Raw genomic sequence first — 24,270 nt, forward strand, 5'->3', positions numbered from 1 at the left:
TGAGTTCAAGTGATTCACTTGCCTCAGCCTCCCAGAAGGTGGGATTACAGGCATGTGCCACCACGCCTGTCTAAGTTTTGTATTTTTAATAGAGATGGTGTTTTGCCCTGTTGGCCAGGCTGGCCTGAACTCCAGACGTCAGGTGATCCACCTGCCTTAGCATCCCAAAGTGCTAGGATTACAGGCGTGAGCCACTGCGCCCGGTTAGTTGGCTTGTTTATTTAGGCTGGAATGTTATGTATCTTAGTGCTTGTTTTATTTTATTTTATTTTTTTTGAGACCATCTCACCCTGTTGCCCAGGCTGGAGTACAGTGGTGCGATGTTGGCTCACTGCAATGTCCACCTCCCAGGTTCAAGTGATTCTTGTGCCTCAGCCTCCCGAGTAGCTTGGGATTACAGGTGCATGCCACCATGCCTGGCTAATTTTTGTATTTTTAGTAGAGATAGGGTTTCATCACGTTGGCCAGACTGGTCTCGAACTCCTGACTGCAAATAATTCTTCCGTCTCGGCCTCCCAAAGTGCTGGGATTACAGGCATGAGCCACCACACCCGGCCACATTTATTTTAGAAACTTGAACATTAGGAAATCTTAAACAGATGCCATTATGTATAGAAAATGGAATGTTTATACAAAACTTTTTTTTGTTGTTTTTATGAATAAGTACAATTTAATCTTTAGATTATTTAAACTCTGACTTACCTTGATGAGTAAATAGTGAATGGTTATAGCACTGAGGTGATATAACAAGAAGTGGCTAGATAAAACTATCAGGTAGAGGCTTACTAGCAATACAGATTTTGAATTTATATAGTTTTGATTTATAGAAACAATAGAAATGATTTCTGTTTTCAGTGACATGAAAATGGATATAATTTTCATTAAGGTGATTATCTGGAGAGACAGTATCAATGTTATTTTAATATTCTAAATAAATAACTTTAATTCAGTAGTAAATAACTTTTATTCGCTAGAGGAATGCACTTAAATATGATGTCTTAAATTCCAGGATATGAAAGATGGCAAGTCCAGATAGAATTAAACGGAAGATATTAAAAGCAAAAAAAACAATGCCCCTAAGTTGCCGGAAGCAAGCAGAGATGCTGAATAAGTCCAGGAATGTTGAAGCACTGAAAACAGCAGCAATTGGGAGTAATGTTCCAAGTGGTAATCAGCGTTTCAGTCCTAGTGTCATAACTACCAAATGTAGCCCTTCTGAAAATGGTGCATCCTCATTGGACTCTAATAAAAATTCAATATCAGAGAAAAGTAACGTATTCTCTCAGAATTGCATAAAACCAGTAGAAGAAATCATTCATTCAGAAACAAAATTGGAACAAGTTGTTTGTTCGGACCAAAAGCCAAGTAAAACAACAGTTTCCCCCAGCAAAGTCTTCATAGAAGAGGCAAAAGATTCACTGAACACTTCTGAAAATGATTCTGAGTGTCAGACAAATGGAACAAGATCCCTTTTTGAACATGAAGGGGCTTGTAGTCTGAAGTCCAGTTGCTGTCCACCCAGTGTATTGAGTGGTGGTGTTCAGATGCCAGAGTCTACAGTAACCAGTACCGTGGATGATAAAATTGACCAGATGGTTTTCCATTTAGAAACAAGCTCCAATTCAGAATCACATGGTAAAAGGCAAGGTGACAACATTTTATGTTCAGAAGACTCAGGTTTTGTGCCTGTTGAGAAAACACCTAATTTAGTGAATTCAGTCACTTCTAACCACTGTGCTGATGACATTTTGAAAACCAATGAGTGTAGTAGAACCTGTCCTTCCAGTATTTCAAATGGTGAAAGTGCAGACTCAACATGGCAGTCATCACTTGACACTAATAACAACAGTAAGTATATACTTATGCACCTTTTAGAAAAATTAAAATAGTCACTTTTCCTTGGGGTATTTTAAAGTCTCAAATATACGAACAAGTAGAATATAGACAGGAAAAAGGTAAATGATGACAACAATATCACAGTATCTTGTTTCCGAACCATTCTTGGTGCGGGGGGGGGGACAGGTATCCACTATATTAAAAGGGTAATTATTGCAAAGAAGGAATCAATCACTTTTCCTTAAGTACAAAATATCAAAAGGTGGTTTATAGCAATTATTTGGTTCATTTCGTATACATCTCTTCTTATTTTGAAGTTTTATTAGATTAAGAAGGAGGCTAGTTTAAAGAGAGTGGGTTTTAAAAATTGTTGGTAACCCTATTTCTTTCTTTTTTTTTCTTTTTTTTTTTCTTTTTTGAGACGGAGTCTTGCTCTGTCGCCCAGGCTGGAGTGCAGTGGCGCAGTCTCGGCTCACTGCAACCCCCACCTCCCAGGTTCAAGTGATTCTCCTGCCTCAGCCTCCTGAGTAGCTGGGATTACAGGTGGGCACCACTACGCCTGGCTAATTTTTTTTTTTTTTTTTTTTTTTTTTTAGTAGAGATGGGGTTTCACCGTGTTGGTCATGCTGATCTCGAACTCCTGACCTCGTGATCCACCTGCCTTTGCCTCCCAAAGTGCTGGGATTACAGGCGTGAGCCACCGCGCCCAGCCAACCCTATTTCTTTCTGTAGAATTGACCTGTAAATCACATGCTAAGTATAAGATGATAGATAATATATTCACACGTGTATATGTGTGTGTGTAGAGAAAGAGAAGCACCCCAAATAGTAAAATGAAGTCCTTGGGTTATAACATCATTAAAATAGCAAAAGTGAATTTCATTTGAAGTAGGGTGTTTTGTTAATGAAATAGAAAAAAACTGATTTAATGCTATAAATGTTGTGTTCTTGTCTAGACTACAGAATGGTCTTTTAACAAGATGAATTTAAAATTACTTAAAAATAATAACAGTATCATCTATTTAAAATATGTATAATACGACTGGCTGGGTGCGGTGACTCATGCCTGTAATCGCAGCACTTTGGAAGGCCAAGGCGGGAGGATCGCTTAAGCTCTCCAGACCAGCCTGGGCAACAGATCCAAGACCTTGTCTCTTAAAAACAAAAAAACAAAAAAAAAAACCACGCACTGTGCCTAGCAACTATAATCCCAGCACTTTGGGAGGACAAGGCAGGTGGATCATCTGAGGTCAGGAGTTCAAGACCAACCTGGCCAACATGGCGAAACCCCGTCTCTACTAAAAATACGAAAAAAATTAGCCAGGCATGGTGGGGGGCACCTATTATCCCAGCTACTCGGGAGACTGAGACAGGAGAATTGCTTGAACCTGGAGGGGCGGAAGTTGCATTGAGCGGAGATCACGCCACTTCACTCTAGTGTGGGCGACAAGAGCGAGACTCCTTCTCAAAATGAAAAAAGAGTACCTTTATATAAAATAATGTAGAACCACTTAAGTCACTATAAATAGAGAATTAAATGCCATAATTTGTTAAGTTTTTGTTCCTGTATTTGTATTGAATTATTAAGTAAGATTGAAGGGACAGTGTGTCTGAGACCAGAACCCTACCTAAGATAACTCTTTTTTTTTTAAGATTAGTTTGTAGGTATGTTTTTATTCAATTGAACATTCTAAAAAATGCTGCAGTGTCACATTTTAGTTTTTCCATTTGCTCAGAGGGTCTCTAAGTTAGAGAATTCCTATTTCCTTCTCTTTTTTTCTTCCTTGAAACAGGGTCTCACTGTGTTGCCCAGGCTGGAGTACAGTGGTCGAGGTGCTCACTGCCACCTCAACTTCCCAGGCTCAAGCAATCCTCTCACCTGAGCCTCCTGAGTAGCTGAGACTACAGACATGTCCCACCATACCCAGCTAATTTTAAGTTTTCTGTAGAGATGAATTTTCACTATGTTGCCCAGGCTGGTTTTGAACTCCTGGCCTTAAGCCATCGTCCCTCCTTAGCCTCCCAGAGTGCTGGGATTACAGACATGAGCCATCACGATGAACTTGTTTTTTTCTTTAAAATATCTTTCTAATTTTTCCATCTCCTCAAGGCCATTATCAAAAGAAGAGGATGTTTTCAGAAAACAAAGAAAATGTTAAACGCATGAAAACTTCAGAGCAAATTAATGAAAATATTTGTGTAAGTTTGGAAAGGCAAACAGCATTCCTGGAACAGGTAAAATATTGGGGCTTAAATAAAACTTTTACTTTTGATTAGTAAAACATGGTTAATTATCTGGTCTCCACAATGACATAACACAGACAACTTTGACTTGATGCAAAGCTGGTGTGTGAAAGCCAAGTTATCAGACAGAGTGGGGAGAGAGAATTATTTACATCACCAAACAGCTCTGGTTTCTTGAAAATGCTCTCATGCAGAATTGGCTAGGGATCATGTGTAGGTAGAGTCCTGTTGCAAAAAGAGAATGGGCTTTCAGTCAATATTACACTCAGATTTGTCTGTAAGTCAGACACTGCATGATCTTCAGCTTTGTTAAACAATCCAGTGTCTTTGGTACCAGTCATGGGGTTCTTAGATCTGCAGCTATATCCGTTTGTAGATCTGACCACAACCCAGAAGACTCAACCTGGAAGTCCATTGCAAAGTCCCTCTGCATTCAGGTTTCCTTGCCCTGTTTTCCAAACTTAAACGGATATGGTGCATTATCTGACATTTTGCTTTATAGCATCATTAAATACACTTCTTGCTTTCATTGTGGCCTCATTTTACCTCATTGTACTACAGTCTTAATATGTGTCTGATCAATTGTTAGCTGAAGTGTAGCGTGTTTCAGTTCTAGTAGAATGGCTATACTCAGGACGGGTTTTGATGACCATGTTTTCCTATTTCACTACCACTAGAATGCCACCACTATAAATCATTATGTGGTAGACTAATGTCTCCCAGTTGTAATGGACCAAAATGTCCCCATCCAAACTGCCCTGCAACTGTTTCAGAAACAGAAACACTACCATTTTAGAAAACAGACCATTACAATTACATAGTTACATATACTATGAATATGTATTCTTCACCTAATAATAAGGGAAAATAAAGAGAAAGACTTAAGCAGAACCAGTTTAAAGGGTGAGTCAGCAGTTTTTCCCGGTCTGCCTTTTGGTTTTCTTCGAAGAAGACCAAAGGAGACACAATAAAAAATATGTAAGTGTTCTGTTGTTGGCAGGGAAAGGGTAGAACTATGGTAAGCATGGATCCTAGCCCTAAGGACCGTGTTTTTCAAGAAGGTTGGGGATTCCAGCTGTGTCTTGTTTCCAGTAATTAGTAGCTGAAGTGAGAAGTAAGTTTGTGTTTGTTCATTTGTTTGAGGCAGAGTCTCACTTTGTCACCCAGACTGGAGTGCAGTGGCACAGTCTTGGCTCAGTGCTACCTCCACCTCCTGAGTAGTTGGGACTACAGGTGTGCACTAGCACGCCCAGCTAATTTTTTGTGTGTATTTTTAGTAGAGACAGGTTTTACCAGGTTGGCCAGGCTGGTCTTGAACTGCTGATCTCAAGTGATCCACCCGCCTTGGCCTCCCAAAGTGCTGGAATTACAGGTGTGAGCAACTGCACCCAGCCAGAAGTAAGTTCTGATGTGTACATAACCATCTCTAAATAGCTAGCTTTTCCTCATTTCTTATTCCTGTCCAAACAGTTATCTCTCTAAACCATATCTATGTGTTTACCTTGTTTGAATCTTAATGAGATAGCCCTCCCCATCATTCTGACATTGTTCTCCCCTACTGAAAGAGTCCTACAGTGATCGTTTCTTAGTCTTTTGAGGTTTCATAAGGAGCATGGCCTGGTTAATTCCAGTTAAATTACTGAAGGGGAAGGGTTTTTCCTTTACAGTCTTAAGTTATTCACTCTACCCACTATCTCAGAAAGTTGGCACAGATTGGAGATAAGTTTATACTTTCTCCAAACTTCAGGCCAGTTTGGCTGCCATCTCCACTTTGAAGCCAAGACTTCAATCTGATTCCCTGTTGATGGGCACATTACCACTGGTAAAAACATTTATGAGGTATTTGATGGAGGTTATTGTGTCTTCCTTCTGTATAAGGAACATTACCATTAAATTAGAAGAAATGCATAGTCTAACCGAGAGGAGTTACCCCATGGTGGGTACTTAGTCTAAAATGATTAAATTTAAGGACGTGTCCCAGTCTGAACCACCAGGAGTACTTGTTTAAATTGTGGTTTCTTGAGCTCATAGTTGAAGACTGTTGTTTTAGGCTTCTGCTTTCTCAAACGTACCTGATAAAAACAATTTGGAGTAACTGTTTAGTATACAACTTTCCAGGCTCCTTTCCAAAAGATTGTGTTCGGTGGATCCAGGATGGGGCCTAGGAATTTGATTTTAACAACCATCCCCTGTGATTGCTCCTCACCAAGGATGAGGAACACTGTTAGAGAAACACTGTACAAAACAGTGTCTCCACGTTCAAAACATTTAGATCTGTTTCTCCAAGATTCATGTGGGTATGAGCTTCACATATTGAACCCAGCCAGTGAACTAACAAACATGTGATCATAAAACACCACACGAGGTAATCCCAGCACTTTGGGAGGCCGAGACGGGCGGATCACGAGGTCAGGAGATCTAGACCATCTTGGCTAAGACGGTGAAAACCCATCTCTACTAAAAAATACAAAAAACTAGCCGGGCGAGGTGGCGGGCGCCTGTAGTCCCAGCTACTTGGGAGGCTGAGGCAGGAGAATGGCGTGAACCCAGGAGGCGGAGCTTGCAGTGAGCTGAGATCCGGCCACTGCACTCCAGCCTGGGCGACAGAGGGAGACTCCATCTCAAAAAAAAAAAAAAAAACACCACACGAATAATAGGTAATGGTCACCGGTAAAAATAATAGTATTGGCCGGACATGGTGGCTCATGCCTGTAATCGTAGCACTTTGGGAGGCCAAGGTGGGTGGATCCCTTGAGGTCAGGAGTTCAAGACCAGCCTGGCCAACAATGGCGAAACCCTGTCTCAGCTAAATATAAAAATTAGCTGGGCATGGTGGAGTATGCCTGTAGTCTCAGCTACTAGGGAGGCTGAGGCAGGAGAATCACTTGAACCTGGTAGGTGGAGGTTGCAGTGAGCTGGGATCACGCCACTACGCTGCAGCCTGAGCGACACAGTGAGACTCTGTCTCAAAAAAAAAAATAATAGTATGTGTTTCTCAGCCTTTTTTTTAACATAATACATTTTGAGCACATTCATTTGCTCATATGTTTAAAAGTTATGAAAGTAAAGTGACAATCATGTCTAATAATGTAGAGAAACCATGGAAGAAATGTTAGTGAAGCATTAGAGAAGAGATCAAGTAGACAATGTTGAAGAGTGAGAACACGTGGAAACAGGAAGGAAGAGCCTTGGGAATGATCAAAATTAAAGAATATAATCATCCAGGTGATATCAATATAAGAGTTTAACATGGGAACTACGTGTTCAGTTTTGAGCATCATGAAGCAAGATACTGGAGGAAAAAATATGTAAATATTTTAAATACTTTAAATGTAGCATAGCAGGTCATATTAACAAAGACTGCGTACACTGTGATGAAAGTTGCTTACCAGAAGGATACACACTGAGTAAAATACTACAGTGAATATTTCTGAATGTATGGTTCAGCAGAGCTGCTCATATCAGTGGCATTGAAATTATTCTGAATGTATGGCTCAGCAGACCTGCTCATATCAGTGGCATTGAAATTATTCTCCCTGAAAATAGGCCAGTCTTTTCCAAAAAAAAAAAAGATAATGAAGTTTGTTAATTTTTCATATTATAACTACTACGATTTGTTAGAACGGCATGCATTATGCCAGATAACATTGGTAACTACATAATTGTCCTTGGCTTCCCCCCCCCACTTTTTTTTTTTTTTTTTTTTCTGAGATGGAGTGTCTCGCTCAGTCACCCAGGCTGGAGTGCAGTGGCATGATCTCGGCTCACTGAAACCTCCACCTCCTGGGTTCAAGCAGTTCTCCTGTCTCAGCCTCCTGAGTAGCTAGCACTATAGTCGCCTGCCACCATGCCTGCCTAATTTTTGTATTTTTAGTAGAGTCAGGGTTTCACCCTGTTGGTCAGGCTGGTCTTTAACTCCTGACCTCGTGATCTGCCCACCTCAGCCTCCCAGAGTGTTGGGATTACAGGCATGAGCTATTGCACCCGGCTGGCTTTTTTCAGTTTTAGCACCATGCTCTAACTAGCTGAGCTAACCAGCCGATTGATATTTAAATTTTAACAATAAGAAAGCCATGCCCTAAAAAAGTTATGGAAATAGTGGTGATCATCTTGCATATTTATTTCATATCAATTCAGTGTTTTTTATTTTATGGTGCTCTTTTGCGTATTACCTTATGTTCCTATAAAAATCCTTTGAGTATCACTTGTTCAGCATTTATCATATTATCTACTCATTTGCCAAGAAGGAAAATGAAGCTCAAAAATAATGCGACTGACTAAAGGGTCAGGTAGCTTATTAGTGGTAATGTCCAGTCTCACACTTGTGTAATTTGTTCTATATCTACTACAGACCAACCATTTTCATCAGGCTCTGGTTTTCAAATAAGTAGAGTTCCTTTATATGGAATACTAACTAGGAGTCATGGACATTAAAAAATATAAATGGTATATAGTCTTTTAATTGTTTCTATAATGTATAATATGGAATTCAAGTGGAACTATAGGAAACTAAAGTTAGCATTATGAGAATAAATTTAATTTCTAACATGTCCAGTATACTTAAATATTGGGTGTGTTCTGAGTTTAATATTCAAGTTTTATAAAACTTACTGGTATAGTTATATAAACATACAAATATAAATCAATAAACTATAATTGGTTATAGTAAATCTGGAAAAGAGCAAGGCTTTTTTTTTTAAGTAGAAAGTAAAATTGCTTTTAAATTTGAAACGTGGGGTGTTTTGGTTTTTATTTTAAAATTCTAGGTCAGACATTTGATTCAACAGGAGATCTATAGTATAAATTACGAACTATTTGATAAGAAACTGAAAGAATTGAACCAACGCATTGGGAAGACAGAGTGCAGAAATAAACATGAAGGAATAGCTGATAAACTCTTGGTAAGTTTTGATTTCATTTTAGTCCTTTTTAGGGGAGTGGGGGGTGTTCTTGCTCTGTTGCTCAGGCTGCAGTACGGTGGCTCACTGCAGCCTCTGCCTCCTGAGCTCAAGCAGTCCTCCCACCTCAATCTCCAGAGTAGCTGGGAGTACAGGCGCACACCACCATGCCCTGCTAATTTTGGGGATTTTTTTGTAGAGATGAGGTTTTACCAGTTGCCTGAGCTACCCTCGAGCTCCTGAGGTCAAGTGATTCTCTAGCCTCAGCCCCCCAAAGTGCTGGGACTACAGGCATAAGTCACCACACCTGGCCCATTTGAGTCCTTTTAAAAGGAAGAATTTGGTGATATTTTTCATATTAGCAAAGGAAAACGATAAGGGAAGACATACCTGATTCCTAGCCATTAGCCTAATGTAAGAACATATCATAGACAATGTAATTTATTATAGCTTAGCAATATTGGCTTTTGAGAAATATTCATAGAACTGTTAGGTATTCTGTGTCAATTGACAGGCTTAATACTTAGGCAATTTTGGCCGGGTGCAGTGGCTCATGCCTGTAATCCCAGCACTTTGGGAGGCCAAGGCAGGTGGATCACAAGGTCAAGAGATCAAGACCATCCTGGACAACATGGTGAAACTCAGTCTCTACTAAAAATACAAAAATTAGTTGGGCATGGTGGCATGTACCTGTAGTCCCAGCTACTCGGGAGGCTGAGGCAGGAGAATTGCTTGAACCAGGGAGGCAGACGTTGCAGTGAACTAAGATTGCACCACTGCACTCCAGTCTGTTGACAGCAAGACTCCATCTCAAAAAACAAAACAAAAAAATTACATAGGCAGTTTCTTTTAAATCTAAATATATCCTTTATTAGAACTTGTATAACCTGTTTCAAGCTTTTTTTTACTTTTTGTTTTCTTCTTCTAGGATTACTTGCTGACTGATGTTTTTACCCACATTAATTTTACTGTAGACCAGTTAGAAGTTTCAGTGTTTTGTTTTGTTTTGTTTGTTTGTTTCAGATGGAGTCTTGCTCAGTCACCCAGGCTGGAGTGCAGTGGTGCGATCTCAGCTCACTGCAAGCTCTGGACTGCAAGTCCCAGCAGCTGGGACTACAGGCGCCTGCCACCATGCCCGGCTAATTTTTTTGTATTTTTAGTAGAGACGGGTTTCACTGTGTTAGCCATGATGGTCTCAATCTCCTCACCTCATGATCTACCCGCCTTGGCCTCCCAAAGTGCTGGGATTACAGATGTGAGCCACTGCCCCTGGCCTTTTTTTAAAAAAAAAACAGAGTCTCACTCTTGTCGCCCGGGCTGAAGTGCAGTGACGTGATCTTGGCTCACTGCAACCTCCACCTCCCAGGTTCAAGCAGGTGTCCTGCCTCAGCCTCCTGAGTAGCTGGGATTATGGGCACCTGCCACTACACCCAGCTAATTTTTTGTATTTTTAGTAAAGGTGGGGTTTCTCCATGTTGGTCGGGCTGATCTCAAACTCCTGACCTCAAGTGATCCGCCCACCTCGGCCTCCGAAAGTGCTAGGATTACAGGCGTGAGCCACTGCGCCCAGCCAAAGTTTGAGATTTTTATCTTCCTTAACTTTAATATTATAGAAGCATAGGCTGGGCATGGTGACTCATGCTTTTAATCCCAGCACTGTTGGAGGCAGAGGCAGGTGGATCACCTGAGGTCAGGAGTTCAAAACCAGCCTGACCAACATGGAGAAACCCTGTCTCTACTAAAAGTACAAAATTAGCCAGGCGTGATGGCACATGCCTGTAATCCCAGCTACTTGGGAGGCTGAGGCAGGAGAATGGCTTTAACCTAGGAGGCGGAAGTTGCAGTGAGTTGAGATCACACCATTGCATTCCAGCCTGGGCAACAAGAGCGAGACTCCGTCTCAAAAAAAAAAAAAAAAAAAAAAATATATATATATATATAGAGAGAGAGAGAGAGAGCATAAAATATTATTTCAAGCTTTTGCATGTATTAGAATTTCTCATTTGGATAGATGCGTCTTATACAACTACTTTGGCAAATAATTGACCCTCCATCTCTATATGATATGTAGCACTCTGGCTTAGTATTTATTTCTTTTCTTTTTTTCTTCTAGGCAAAAATAGCAAAGCTTCAAAGACGTATTAAAACGGTATTATTATTTCAAAGGAATTGTTTGAAACCAAACATGTTATCCAGTAATGGAGCCTGTAAGGTTTGTATAAACACACAGGAATTTTAATAATTTAGTTGACTCATATAAGTGGTTTGATTATAAGAAATGAATATATTTCCCAGCTAGGACAGAAGGTGTAAAGGTAAGTAAGTTTTTAGTTAGAGTGTCCCCATGAATCTGTCTCTGGAGAAGACACCCTTAGGTAGTAAATGCCACTTGTATTTCTGTAGTAAAGGGAGCAGAAAAAGGATTGGTGATTGCCAAGATTGTCTTCCCCCACCCCCATTTTATCATGAAAAGTGTCAAATATGTACAACGAAGTTGAAATTACTTATTTTTAATTATAGTTTAAGTTCTGGGGTACATGTGCAAAATGTGCAGTTGCATTACATAGGTATACACATGCCATGGTGGTTTGTTGCACCTGTCATCTACATTAGGTATTTCTCCTAATGCTATCCCTCCCCTAGCCCCCCACCACCCAGCCGCCCCTGGTATATGATGTTTCCCTCCCTGTTCTCATTGTTCATCTCCTACTTATGAGTGAGAACATGTGTTTAGTTTTCTGTTTTTGTGTTAGTTTGCTGAGAATGATGGTTTTCAGCTTCATGTCACTGCAAAGTACACGAATTCCTTTTTTTTTTTTTTTTGACTGCATAGTAGTCCAAGTTATATACGTGCCACATTGTCTTTATCCAGTCTATCATTGATGGGCATTTGGGTTGATTCCTAGTCTTTGCTATTGTAAATAGTGCTGCAATAAATGTACATGTGCATGTGTCTTTATATTAGAATGATTTATAATCCTTTGGGTATATACCCAGTAATGGGATTGCTGGATCATATGGTAGTTCTGGTTCTGTAGATCCTTAAGGAATCACCACACTGTCTTCCACAGTGGTTGAACTAATTTACTTTCACCAACAGTATAAAAAGCATTCCTATTTCTCCACATCCTGTCCAGCATATTTCCCGACTTCTTAATGATCGCCATTCTAACTGGCGTGAGATAGTATCTTACTGTGGTTTTTATTTGCATTTCTGTAATGACCAGTGATGAGCTATTTTTCATATGTTTGTTGGCTATATGAATGTCTTCTTTTGAGAAGTGTCTGTTCATATCCTTCACCCACTTTTTGATGGGGTTGTTTTTTTCTTGTAAATTTAAGTTCTTTATAGATTGTGGATATATTAGCCCTTTTTCAGATGGATAGATTGCGAAAATTTTCTCCTGTTCTGTAGGTTGCCTGTTCACTCTGATGATAGTTTCCTTTGCTGTGCAGAATCTCTTTAGTTTAATTAGATCCCATTTGTCAAGTTTGGCTTTTGTTGCTGTTGCGTTTGGTGTTTTAGTCATGAAATCTCTGCCCATGCCTATGTCCTGAATGTTATTGCCTATGTTAAAAACAAGAGCTCGGAGTCGCAAAGAAAATGAGCGCTCAAACAAAAGATTTCTCAGCAAGGTAAATTTACTTCCACAGAAAGGTGCTGCCTGCATTAGTGATGATCACAAGGGCACACTGAACAAAGGAAAGCAGGGGTTTTTATTCCTAATGCCATTCCTGTTTCTGTGTCCTCCCGCCATTAATTGGGGTCAGATTGTACAGTCTAAACTGATCCCAATTGACTAGATTTAGCATTTAGAATAGGACAAAGAACCAGGAAGTTTATTGTTTGTACCTAACAATTTCAAGTAAGGTGGTGTGGGTCAGCTATAACCATGGTAAATGGAGACATGCCTGGGCGTGTTAAAGGCAGGAAAGATTACTTACAAAATAGAATGAAGGACAAGGAGGGTGAAACCCTTTGAAGAGAAACTGTTCCTAACAATTTTCCCCCTCTGAGAATTTATACATTTTCTTCTTCAAACTTATTTAACATGTCTTGACTTTGTTGTTCTTTTTGATTGTCTAGAAGTAAAAGCTTGTCAGAATAGGGTGGAAAAGAAATGAAGTTTTAGTAGGGTCTGTTTTGTTTTTGTTTTTGTTTTTTGAGATGGAGCCTTGCTCTGTCTCCCAGGCTGTAGTGCAGTGGCATGATCTCAGTTTACTGTAACCTCCACCTCTTGGGTTCAAGCCATTCTCCTGCCTCAACCTCCCCAGTAGCTGGGCTTACAGGCACGCACCGCCATGCCCTGCTAATTTTTGTATTTTTAGTAGAGACAGGGTTTCAACATCTTGGCCAGGCAGTTCTCAAACTCCTGACCTTGTGATACACCCGCTTCGGCCTCCCAAAGTGCTGGGATTACAGGCTTGAGCCACCGTGCCCAGCCAGTAGGGGCTGTTTTTATAAGTTATTGTTTTATTGAACTAATCCATGAATAGAAGGTATGATAGAGCAGCCAATGGGAATGAGTACCCTAACTATAATTGCGAGGGAAGTAAAAATAGAAGCCGTGAGTCCTTTCCATTTACCAAACCACCTTTCTAATCATCCTGTAAAGGGTCATTTACCCCAGAATTCCTGGTTTAACTCATTAGATAAGGAGGTGAGACCTTGTAGAGGTTTAGTGATTGTTCCATCAGGGCTGTATTATTAGGGATGAAGGTACAACACTGGGTTCCTATCATGATACAGACTCCATCTTTTTCTGCTAGTGTCATATCTAGTGCCATCCTATTTTCACAGGCCATTTGGCTAGTAGGCCCTAATTGCTTAGCTATTCCTTTAACGGCGTCCTTAGTATAATTGACAAATTGTTGTTGGTTATAGTAGATATAATTTATCAAATCCACGTTTTTATTAACAGTTACCCACCAGAACAAGGATTCAAACCTTGCAGCTCTTTAGTTTCATGTTTTAATTTATCTGGTACCCCTTGTGGGACTCCAATGGTATCTATATAAACGTGAGAATCAAAAGATCCGTGAGGGGCCTCTCTTGTTTTATGGTGTTGTTTTTCCTTTTTCTGGTTGATGGAATGCCAGGGTGAAAGGGATGGCCAATTGAATTAGAGTGCAAGTACTGCTCCAGTTGTTTGGCAGTGTCCGGTAAGGGTCCACTACAGTACCACCATACATCCACTCAAGGATGAGTAAGGGCAGACTGATTGGTAAGCTCTTGGAAAGGCTTAAGGTCACTGCATCCTTTTAGGTCTCCAAGGAAGGCTCAATTTTCTCCCTGTCGTGAGAGACACAAAGTAAAATTGGCATCAGAAGATGGAAGGTGGGTGGCCCTCAGGACTGACCTACAGGGTGCTGGACTTCGGGGAATAACAGAGAAAGAGCTTGGCATGACTTATTACCCCAGGCTGTGGGGTGCTAGAAGAGAGCTACCATACAGTCCATGCCCAGTTAATTTGAAGGCCATGCGAGTAGAAAGGGGACAACCTGGGCCTCTGGCCTACCATGTGCACAAGTGTAGCAACTGCTTTTGTTTAGAGTGTTAACAGAATATTCAGTTCATTCCATGCAGGCATTTGCTTCTTGGTATCCAGTCTCAATTGCTAAAGTCTGTTTTAAATGTTTTACTTTTACAATAGCTACTTTAGTTTTGTCATTGGGAAGGGGGTGAGGAGTGGCACCCACTATTTGATTTGGTGGATTTAGGGAAGGTGAAGTGGTAGGAGGTAGAGAATGGTGGACAAAATGTATTTCAAGGAGGCTATAGGGTCCCTTCCAGCAACATTTGCTCCTAAACCGTAGAGACAACCTAAGGTGGGCTTAGGGTCAATGGAAGTAGAAGCAGTAGTGGAGATGAGGACTGGGTTACATTGGTAGGATTGACAATTAGAGGGGGTGGTTCATTTAGCGATGTGGAGATAAGGCTTTAGGGCGGCACAGGGACCTTCCGTGAAAGTCCAGCCTTGGTACTGAGTGGTCCAATAAAAATGTTCCCAAGAGCTACAGGATTTCAAGTACCATGCTAGATGGTCACAATGGTGAGAGTTAGGGGTGGGTTCTGTGTGTTCTAGAGGACTGGGGCAAAGGTGCTTCCCTAAAGAGGCTAGTTACCTTTGGGTTTGTAGGTCCCCACAGGGCATAACAAGACAAGCATCAAATGTAATTGTTTGAGGAAATGATGATTGGGTTACATTGATAATAAAATGTTCCTGGGTAGCTAACGGAAGAAAGAGGAAGCAAGTTAGACAGGTTAAGCTTTTCTGAATATTAGTTTGGAAGGTGTTGGCCCAGGAGTGATGACCCATGACTCCAAAGGGGGGTGATGCCTTTTTCACCTGAGTGTGGTGGGTCTACTACCTTTTCTTAACGGTCCAGACTACTGTCTCAGTGGCTAGGAGCACTAGATAAGGGCCCTCCCAGGTTGGTTCGAGTTTTTCTTCTTTCCAGCTTTTGATGAGGACATAATCTCCAGATCGATATGGATGCACTGGGAACTCAAGAGGCAGTGTTTGTGCTAAGAGACCTTGGGTCCTAAGAGAAGACAAAATAGAAGATAAACCAAATATATAATGTCTTTTTGAGGGGCAGTTCGAATTCCGAGCAAGGCAATGGGGAGGGAGACAGGTGGTCCAAGGCAATCAAGTTTTCAAAATCAATTTAAATGATTCTTTAAAGTTTGGTTCATTTTTTTCTGCCTTCCTTGATGAAGGTGGATGCCATGGAGTATGATATTCCCAATTTATTCCTAGAGTTTGAGTAAGTCCTTTAACAATATTTGCAGTAAAATGAGTTCCATTATCTGAATCAATGTTTTTTATTATTTCAAACCTGGGTACAATATTTTCAATTAATGCCTTAACTAGATAATTAGCAGTTGTGTTTGAAAAGGGAATAGCTTCTACCCAGCGAGTGAAGTGATCTACTATTACTAATAGGTATTTTAGGCCACCAATTGAGGCATTTCTGTATAATCAGTATGGATACTATGGAATGGTCTTAGTCCTGGACGTCTTCCCCCAAGGGGTGATTTTTTTAGAGTTTGCTTATTAGTTTTCTTACATATTAAGCAACTATCTGTAACTTGTTTGGCTAGGGTATAAACTCCTATACACCCATAAACTCTGAGAACTGCATCACACATAGCTTGGGGTCCCCAATGGGCTCCTTGATGCAGCTGAGACAAGACCTCCCTCATGAGGGGTTTGGATAACATTTCTCTTTGGTCTGATAATACCCATTTCCCTTCTGAGTTTTCTTTAGCCCCTGTTTTTATTAATTTTTCTTTTTCAGTAGAAGAGAAAATGGGGACTGCGGTAGGGGGAGGAAGGCAAGGAGTTAAGTGAAAAATAGGCCTCTCAGAGGAAACAGCCACTTGTTCGGCTATTTGATCTGCAAGGTTATTTCCCCGACTTTCAAAAGAAAGGCTTTTCTGGTGTCCTGGGACATGGACAATAGCTATTTATTCTGTCAACTGGAGATTATTTATTTATTTATCTATTTATTTATTTTGAGACAGGGTTTCACTCTTGTTGCCCAGGCTGGAGTGCAATGGCGTGATCTTGGCTCACAGCAATGTCTGCCTCCCAGGTTCAAACAATTCTCCTGCCTCAGCCTCCTGAGTAGCTGGGATTACAGGCATGTGCCACCATGCCTGTCTGATTTTTTTGTATTTTTAGTAGAGAGCGTTTCTTTATGTTGGTCAGGCTGGTCTCGAACTCCTGACCTCAGGTGATCCACCCACTTAGGCCTCCCAAAGTACTGGGATTACAGGCATGAGCCACCGCGCCCGGCCGTGGAGATTATTCAGTACATAGGTGATTAACTCTTTGTGAACTAGGTCTTGACCTTTGCTATTAATAAGGCCTTGTTTGGTCCAAATTTTTCTAAAAGTGTGAGCTACCCCAGAAGCGTAGTTGGAATCAGTATAAGTAGTCCCTTCTTGATTCTGCAAGTGCTTTAGGCTTGAGATAATGCATACAATTCACATGTTTGGGCAGACCATTATTGGGCAGTCTTCCTGACTCTACTTCTTCAAGGGCTTCCCCATCGATTGACTACTGAGTACCCATTATATCTTTTTCCTTCAATTACTTGGGAAGAGCCATCTATAAAATAAGTGCTGCCCTGTTTTGAAAGGGGTCTCTCTTAAATTAGGCCTAATTTTTGTTTGGTAATTAATTAAATCTAAACACTCATGTTCATGTCTCTTTAGATTTGAATCTCCAGTCAAGAAATCTGCTGGGTTAAGTGAATTATCAGTGGATAGTGTTAAATAATCTCTTTCTAACAGGATAGCTTCATATTTTAAGTAAGTCGGTAAGCCACCTTCCTGCCTTTTAAGATGTTTCTAACTTGATAAGGTGTGATTACAACCAGCTTTCCACCAAAGGTTAGTTTTTGACTTGTTCCCTCCAGGCTTTCAGGGGTAAAGGAGTATACAGGTCCTTGCCACCAACATATGGCATAACCTATTTCCTCTTGGGAGGTAGGGCTCTTACAATTATTATGTCCTATTAAAAGCTGACAGAGCCAATCCTCATATGACCCAAACTTTGGCCAGAAAATGGAGGGTTCGAGGATTGGTTCCTGAGTGTAGATGTAACAAAAATATTTTGTCATCTGTTGCTTTTTCTTGTGTTTAGTCCTTTCATTATCTTTCCAAATATTTTAACATAAGCCCTAGGGGGCAATCGGGGAATATTATTGCTGCTAGCATTATCCTTTTTATGCCCTACCTTATTTGGGGTATTTCCCATCTTGGGGGTTTTGTGGTGAGGCTTAATTTCCCCTGTTGGAAATTTCTTGCCTTCCCGACTATTGGAGGTTTGTGTGAGGCTCAGTGCCCCCTACTGGAGATTTCTTGCCTTTCCTTTCCTAGAGCCTCCACCGCCCCCCACCACTGGAGGTTTCTTGCACTCTTCTCCTTTTGCTTTGTCTTCTCTGGCCACTTCCCCAGAGGAAATTTAAGTCCCTCTTAACATTGGTGGATCAGTATAAACCCCTGATGGGACCTCTGAAGGGCCACCATAAGCCATATGAGTTGACCACGGAACCGTAGATTGGACTCACTCACTCCGCACAGCAGTAGTGCTTGTTACCATTCATACACTTTCAACCTCCAAGATATCCAGACCATCAAGGAAGCACTTCACTGCCCCAGTGGCTTTTCTTACCTTGGTCTGTGCACAGAGTTACCTGGTTGCCGTGGTATTTGTAGGCCTTCTCTTCTCGCACTGCTGAGATTCCAGGTTTATTCGTCACAACGAGTGGGTCTCAATCTCCAGCCTTTGAGGCCACTGCTCTGAGTCAGTGGGATGCATCCCCTCCCAGAAGATGACCAGAGACCCTTCCCTGGAGGAGAATGGGATCCTGGGCAGGGCCCCCAAATTGTTAGAAATGAGCTGGGAATCACAAAGAAAACAAATACTCAAAAGACTTCTCAGCAAGGTAGATTTACTTCTGAGTAAGGTGCTGCCTGTGTTAGTCACAATCACAAGAGCACACCAAACAAAGGAAAGCAAGGGTTTTTATTCCTAATGTTGTTACCGTTTCTGTGTCCTCCCTGCCTCTCCCCCACCTCCCCCATTAATTGGGGTCAGACCTCACAATCTAAACTGATCCTAATTGACTAGATTTAGCATTTAGAATAGGACAGAGAACCAGGAAGTTTATTGTTTGTACCTATTAACTTTAAGGCAGTGTGAGTCGGCTACAATCTTGGTGGATGGAGGCATGCCTGGGCACGTTAAAGGCAGGAAAGATTACTTATAAAATAGAACAAAGAACAAGGGGGGTCAAACCCTTTGAAGAGAAACTGTTCCTAACAACTAAGTTTTCTTCTAGGGCTTTTATGGTTTTAGGTCTTACGATTAAGTCTTTAATCCATCTTGAGTTAATTTTTGTATAAGGTATAAGGAAAGGGTCCAGTTTCAGTTTTCTGCATATGGCTAGCCAGGTTTCCCAACACCATTTATTAAATAGGGAATCCTTTCCCCATTGCTTGTTTTTGTCAGGTTTGTCAAAGGTCAGATGGTTGTAGATAGGTGGTGTTATTTCTGAGGCCTCTGTTCTGTTCTATTGGTCTATATATCTGTTTTGGTACCAGTACCATGCTGTTTTGGTTACTGTAGCCTTGTAGTATAGTTTGAAGTCAGGTAGCGTGATGCCTCCAGCTTTGTTCTATTTGCTTAGGATTGTCTTGGCTATGCAGGCTCTTTTTTGGTTCCATATGAAATTTTAAGTATTTTTTTCCAATTCTGTGAAGAAAGTCAATAGTAGCTTGATGGGGATAGCATTGAATCTATAAATTACTTTGGGTCGTATGGCCATTTTCACAGTATTGATTCTTCCTATCCATTAGCATGGAATGTTTTTCCATTCATTTGTGTCCTCTCTTATTTCCTTGAGCAGTGGTTTGTAGTTCTCCTTGAAGAGGTCCTTCACATCCCTTGTAAGTTGGATTCCTAGGTATTCTCTTTGTAGCAATTGTGAATGGGAGTTCACTCATGATTTGGTTCTGTCTGTTATTGGTGTATAGGAATGCTTGTGATTTTCCCACATTGATTTTGTATCCAGAGACTTTGCTTAAGTTGCTTATCAGCTTAAGGAGATTTGGGGCTGAGATGATGGGGTTTTCTAAATATACAGTCATGTTATCTACAAAGAAAGATAATTTGACTTCCTCTCTTCTTATTTGAATACCCCATATTTCTTTCTCTTGCCTGATTGCTCTGGCCAGAACTTCCAATACTATGTTGAATAGTAGTGAGAGAGAGGGCATCCTTCTCTTGTGCCAGTTTTCAAAGGGAATGCTTCCAGTTTTTGCCCATTCAGTATGATATTGGCTGTGGGTTTGTCATAAATAGCTCTTATTATTTTGATATACGTTCCATCAATACCTAGTTTATTGAGAGTTTTTAGCATGAAGTGGTGTTGAATTTTGTCAAAGGCCTTTTCTGCATCTATTGAGATAATCATGTGGTTTTTGTCATGGGTTCTGTTTATGTGATGGATTAAGTTTATTGATTTGTGTATGTTGAATCAGCCCTGCATCCCAGGTATGAAGCCAACTGGATCATGGTGGATGAGCTATTTGATGTGCTGCTGGATTTGGTTTACCAGTATTTTATGGAGGATTTTCGCATTCATGTTCATCAGGGATATTGGCCTGAAATTTTCTTTTTTGTTGTGTCTTTGCGAGGTTTTGGTATCAGAATGACGCTGGACTATAAAATGAGTTAGGGAGAATTCCCTCTTTTTCTATTCTTTCGAATGGTTTCAGAAGGAATGGTACCATCTCCTCTTTGTACTTCTGGTAGAATTCGACTGTGAATTCATCTGGTCCAGGACTTTTGGTTGGTAGAGCATTAATTACTGCCTCAATTTCAGAACTCGTTATTGGTGTTTTCAGGAATTCGATTTCTTCCTGGTTTAGACTTGGGAGGGTGTATATGTCCAGGAATTTATACATTTCTTCTAGATTTTCTAGTTTATTTGTGTAGAGGTGTTCATAGTATTCTCTGATGGTAGTTTGTATTTCTGTGGGATCAGTGGTGATATCCCCTTTATGATTTTTTATTGTGTCTACTTAATTCTTCTATCTTTTCTTTATTAGTCTGACTAGCAGTCCATTTTGTTGGATCTTTTTTTTAAAAAAAAAACAGCTCCTGGATTCATTGATTTTTTTGTTTTGTTTTGTTTTTAAGGGTTTTTCATACCTCTATCTCCTTCAGTTCTGCTCTGATCTTAGAGTTATTTCTTGTCTTCTGCTAGCTTTTGAATTTATTTGCTCATGCTTCTCTAGTTCTTTTAATTTTGATGTTAGGGTGTCGATTTTAGATCTTTCCTGCTTTCTCTTGTGGGCATTTAGTGCTATAAATTTTCCTCTAAACACTGCTTTAAATGTTCCCAGAGATTCTGGTACGTTGTGTCTTTGTTTTCATAGGTTTCAAAGAACATCTTCATTTCTGCCTTAATTTTATTTATCCAGTAGTCATTCAGGAGCAGATTTTTTCCATGTAGTTGGGCGATTTTGAGTGAGTTTCTTAATACTGAGTTCTAATTTGATTGCACTGTGGTCTGAGAGACTGTTAGGATTTCTGTTCTTTTGCATTTGCTGAGGAGTGTTTTAATTCCAATTATGTGGTCAATTTTAGAATAAGTACAGTGAGGTGCTGAGAAGAATGTATACTCTCTTGATTTGGGGTGGAGAGTTCTGTAGATGTCTATTAGGTCCACTTGGTCCAGAGTTGAGTTCTACTCCTGAATATCCTTGTTAATTTTCTGTCTCATTGATCTAATGTTGACAGTGCATTGTTAAAGTCTCCCACTATTACTGTCTGGGAGTCTAAGTCTCTTTGTAGGTCTTTAAGTACTTGCTATGCCATAGTCCATCATGGCTTCCCTTGGGTAGGGAAGAGAATTCCCTGACCCCTTATGCTTCCCTGGTGAGAGCCCCACCCTGCTTTGGCTCGCCGTCCGTGGCTACACCCACTGTCCAACCAATCCCAATGAGATGAACTCGGTATCTCAGTTGGAAATGCAGAAATCACCCGCCTTCTGCATCAGTCTTACTGGGAGCTGCAGACCAGAGCTGTTCCTATTCAGACATCTTGCCAGCAATCTAAAATAATTTTATAGTGAATACTTGTATACTCAGCATTTAGATTCTGAAAACTGAGCAAGGAGCTTTCTTTTTTTATTTATTTTTTTGAGACAGAGTTTCACTCTTGTTGCCCAGGCTGGAGTGCAGTGGCACAATCTCAGCTCACCGCAACCTCCATCTCCAGGGTTCAAGCAATTCTCCTACCTCAGCCTCCCGAGTAGTTGGGATTACAGGTATGCGCCACCACACCTGGCTAATTTTGTATTTTTAGTAGAGACAGGGTTTCTCTGTGTTGGTCAGACTGGTCTCGAACTCCAGACCTCAGGTGTTCCACCCACCTCGGCCTCCCAAAGTCCTGGGATTACAGACGTGAGCCACTGTGCCTGGCCCACAGCTTTCTTCTTAAGAAGGTTTTTACTTGAAAATACAATTCTTTCATAGGTATAGGGCCATTCAGACTTTTTTTTTCCCGTCTTTTATCAGTTTTGTAAGTTATCTTTGTAAGGAATTTGTCCATGTTATCTAAATTTTTGAATTCACTGTCACAAAGTTATCAGTAAAATTCACTTGTCCTAGGCTGGGCGCGGTAGCTCACACCTGTAATCCAAGCACTTTGGGAGGCTGAGGCAGGCGGATCATGAAGTCAGAAGTTCAAGACCAGCCTTGCCAACATAGTGAAACCCTGTCTTGACTAAAAATAAAAAAAATTAGCCAGGCATGGTGGCAGGCGCCTGTAATCCCAGCTACTTGGAAGGCTGAGGCAGGAGAATCGCTTGAACCCAGGAGGCGGAGGTTGCAGTGAGCTGAGATCATGCCATTGCACTCCAGCCCAGTGACAGTGTGAGACTCCATGTCAAAAAAAAAAAAAAATTCACTTGTCCTTTAAATGTTTGGGGTTCTACAGTGATACACTGTACTTTTGTTCTGATGTGGGTTAATCTGTATTTTTATATTTATTATTTTTCCTTCTTGATCAACCAAATTTAATTAATTCTATCATTTGTTTTCTTTATTTTAATTCCTGTTTTTTTTTTTTTTTACTGTCTTTCTTTTACTGACTTTAGTTATAATTTGTTCTTTTTCCAGGTTCTTAAGAGACCTTTTCTAACATTAAGCATTTAAAGCTAAATTTCCTTCTAAGCATCACTTTTTCTAAGCATCTTCTTAGTGGTTAGATTATGTACTTCTTAATGCAAAGATTATAATCTTTCAAACATCATATCTTTGTTTTCCATCAGTTTAAAATGATTTATAATGTTCCTTGTATTCTTTGACCTGTGAATTATTTGGAAGTGTGTGTTTAGTTTCAAAATATTTGTGACTTCTAGGTATTTTATTTTTCTAATACCTGATTTCATTTAGTCAGAGAACATACTATGTAAACCTTAAATTTTGAAAGTTGAACTTATTTTATAGGCCAGTATATTATTTCACTTGATGAATGTTCCATGTACAGAATGTTGGCTGTAATGTTCTATAAATGTCATGTTTGAGTTAATTGTGCCAAGATAGTTGATAGTGTTTTTTCGACCTTCTACAGCTGTGATAGATGGAAAAAATGGTCCCTGCAAGATGTCCATGACCTAATTCTCAGAACTTGTGAATATGTTACCTTACATGGTGAAAAGAGTCTTTGTAGGTATTATTAAGTACCTTGAGATGATGGGTAGTTAATCCTGGATTATCTGTGTGGGCTCATTTTAATCAAAAGGGTTCTTACAAAACATGTGGCAAGGTCAAAAGCAGAAAAAAGAGATGAGACAGTGGAAGCAAAGGATGGAGAATGAAGTACACTGAAGATGGAGGAGGGCCTCAAGTCCAGAAACAGGCAGCCTCCAGAAGGAAGGCCAGTACCTTGATTTTAGCTTAATAAAACTGATTTCAAACTTTTGGCTTCTAAAACTGTGATAAAATAAGCCATGCAGTTTGTGGTAATTTGTTAAAGTAACTTCAGGAAACTTACAGAGAATTTGGTATTAGAAAGTATGGGGTGCTGCTGTAACCAATACCTAAAAATGTGAAAGTGGCTTTGGAGTAGGGTAATGCTTAGAGACTAGAAGAGTTTTGAGGAGCATGCTTTATAAAAAGGCTAGATTGCCTTGAACGGAATCTTAGTAGAAATTTGGAAGTTAAAGACTGCCCGTGGGGGTTAAAAGGAAATGAGGAGCACAGTGGAGAAAACCTACCATAGACTTAATACCTAGATCATAGACAAACTTTTGGTAGAAATATAGACATTAAAAGCATTGTTGGTGAGGACTTGAAAGGAAGTGAGGAACATGATATTGGAAACAGGAGGAAAGGGGATTTGTGTTATATAGTGGCAGGAAGTTTAGTTGCATCGTATCCTACAGTTATGTGGAAAGCAGAACTTGTAAACAATGAATTTGGATTTTGTTTGACTTATGAGATTTTTTTATTTCTTCTTTTATTTTTATTTTTTGGAGTCAAAGTCTGGCTCTGTTGCTCAGACTGGAGTGCAGTGGCACAATCTCGGCTCACTGCAACATCTGCCTCCTGGATTCAATCAATTCTCATGCCTTAGCCTCCTGAGTAGCTGGGATTATGGGGCGTGTGAGGTTTCTGAGCAAAGTGTTGAAGGTTTGGCCTGATTTCCTCTTGCTTCTTTTTACAATGTGAGAAAAAGAAAAACTGAAGAAGAAACTGTTTAGC

The 24,270-nt window shown here is 40.3% G+C and overlaps 1 protein-coding gene across 5 annotated transcripts in view; it reads left to right on the forward strand.

The window, feature by feature from the left end:
* ATF7IP2 (activating transcription factor 7 interacting protein 2) overlaps window positions 1-24,270 on the forward strand; it is a 92,846-nt gene that overhangs the window by 43,249 nt on the left and 25,327 nt on the right. For all 5 annotated transcript variants that reach the window (XM_073015167.1, XM_007985447.3, XM_073015168.1 and 2 more), the window contains 4 exons: window positions 1,010-1,848; window positions 3,947-4,071; window positions 8,847-8,981; window positions 11,092-11,190. In XM_073015167.1, the coding sequence (XP_072871268.1) occupies window positions 1,020-1,848; window positions 3,947-4,071; window positions 8,847-8,981; window positions 11,092-11,190 (1,188 nt within the window). In that variant the 5' untranslated portion in view covers window positions 1,010-1,019. The remainder of the gene's footprint in view (window positions 1-1,009; window positions 1,849-3,946; window positions 4,072-8,846; window positions 8,982-11,091; window positions 11,191-24,270) is intronic.

Source organism: Chlorocebus sabaeus, chromosome 5 (genome assembly GCF_047675955.1).
Source record: "Chlorocebus sabaeus isolate Y175 chromosome 5, mChlSab1.0.hap1, whole genome shotgun sequence".
In the NCBI taxonomy this organism is placed as follows: Eukaryota; Metazoa; Chordata; class Mammalia; order Primates; family Cercopithecidae; genus Chlorocebus; species Chlorocebus sabaeus.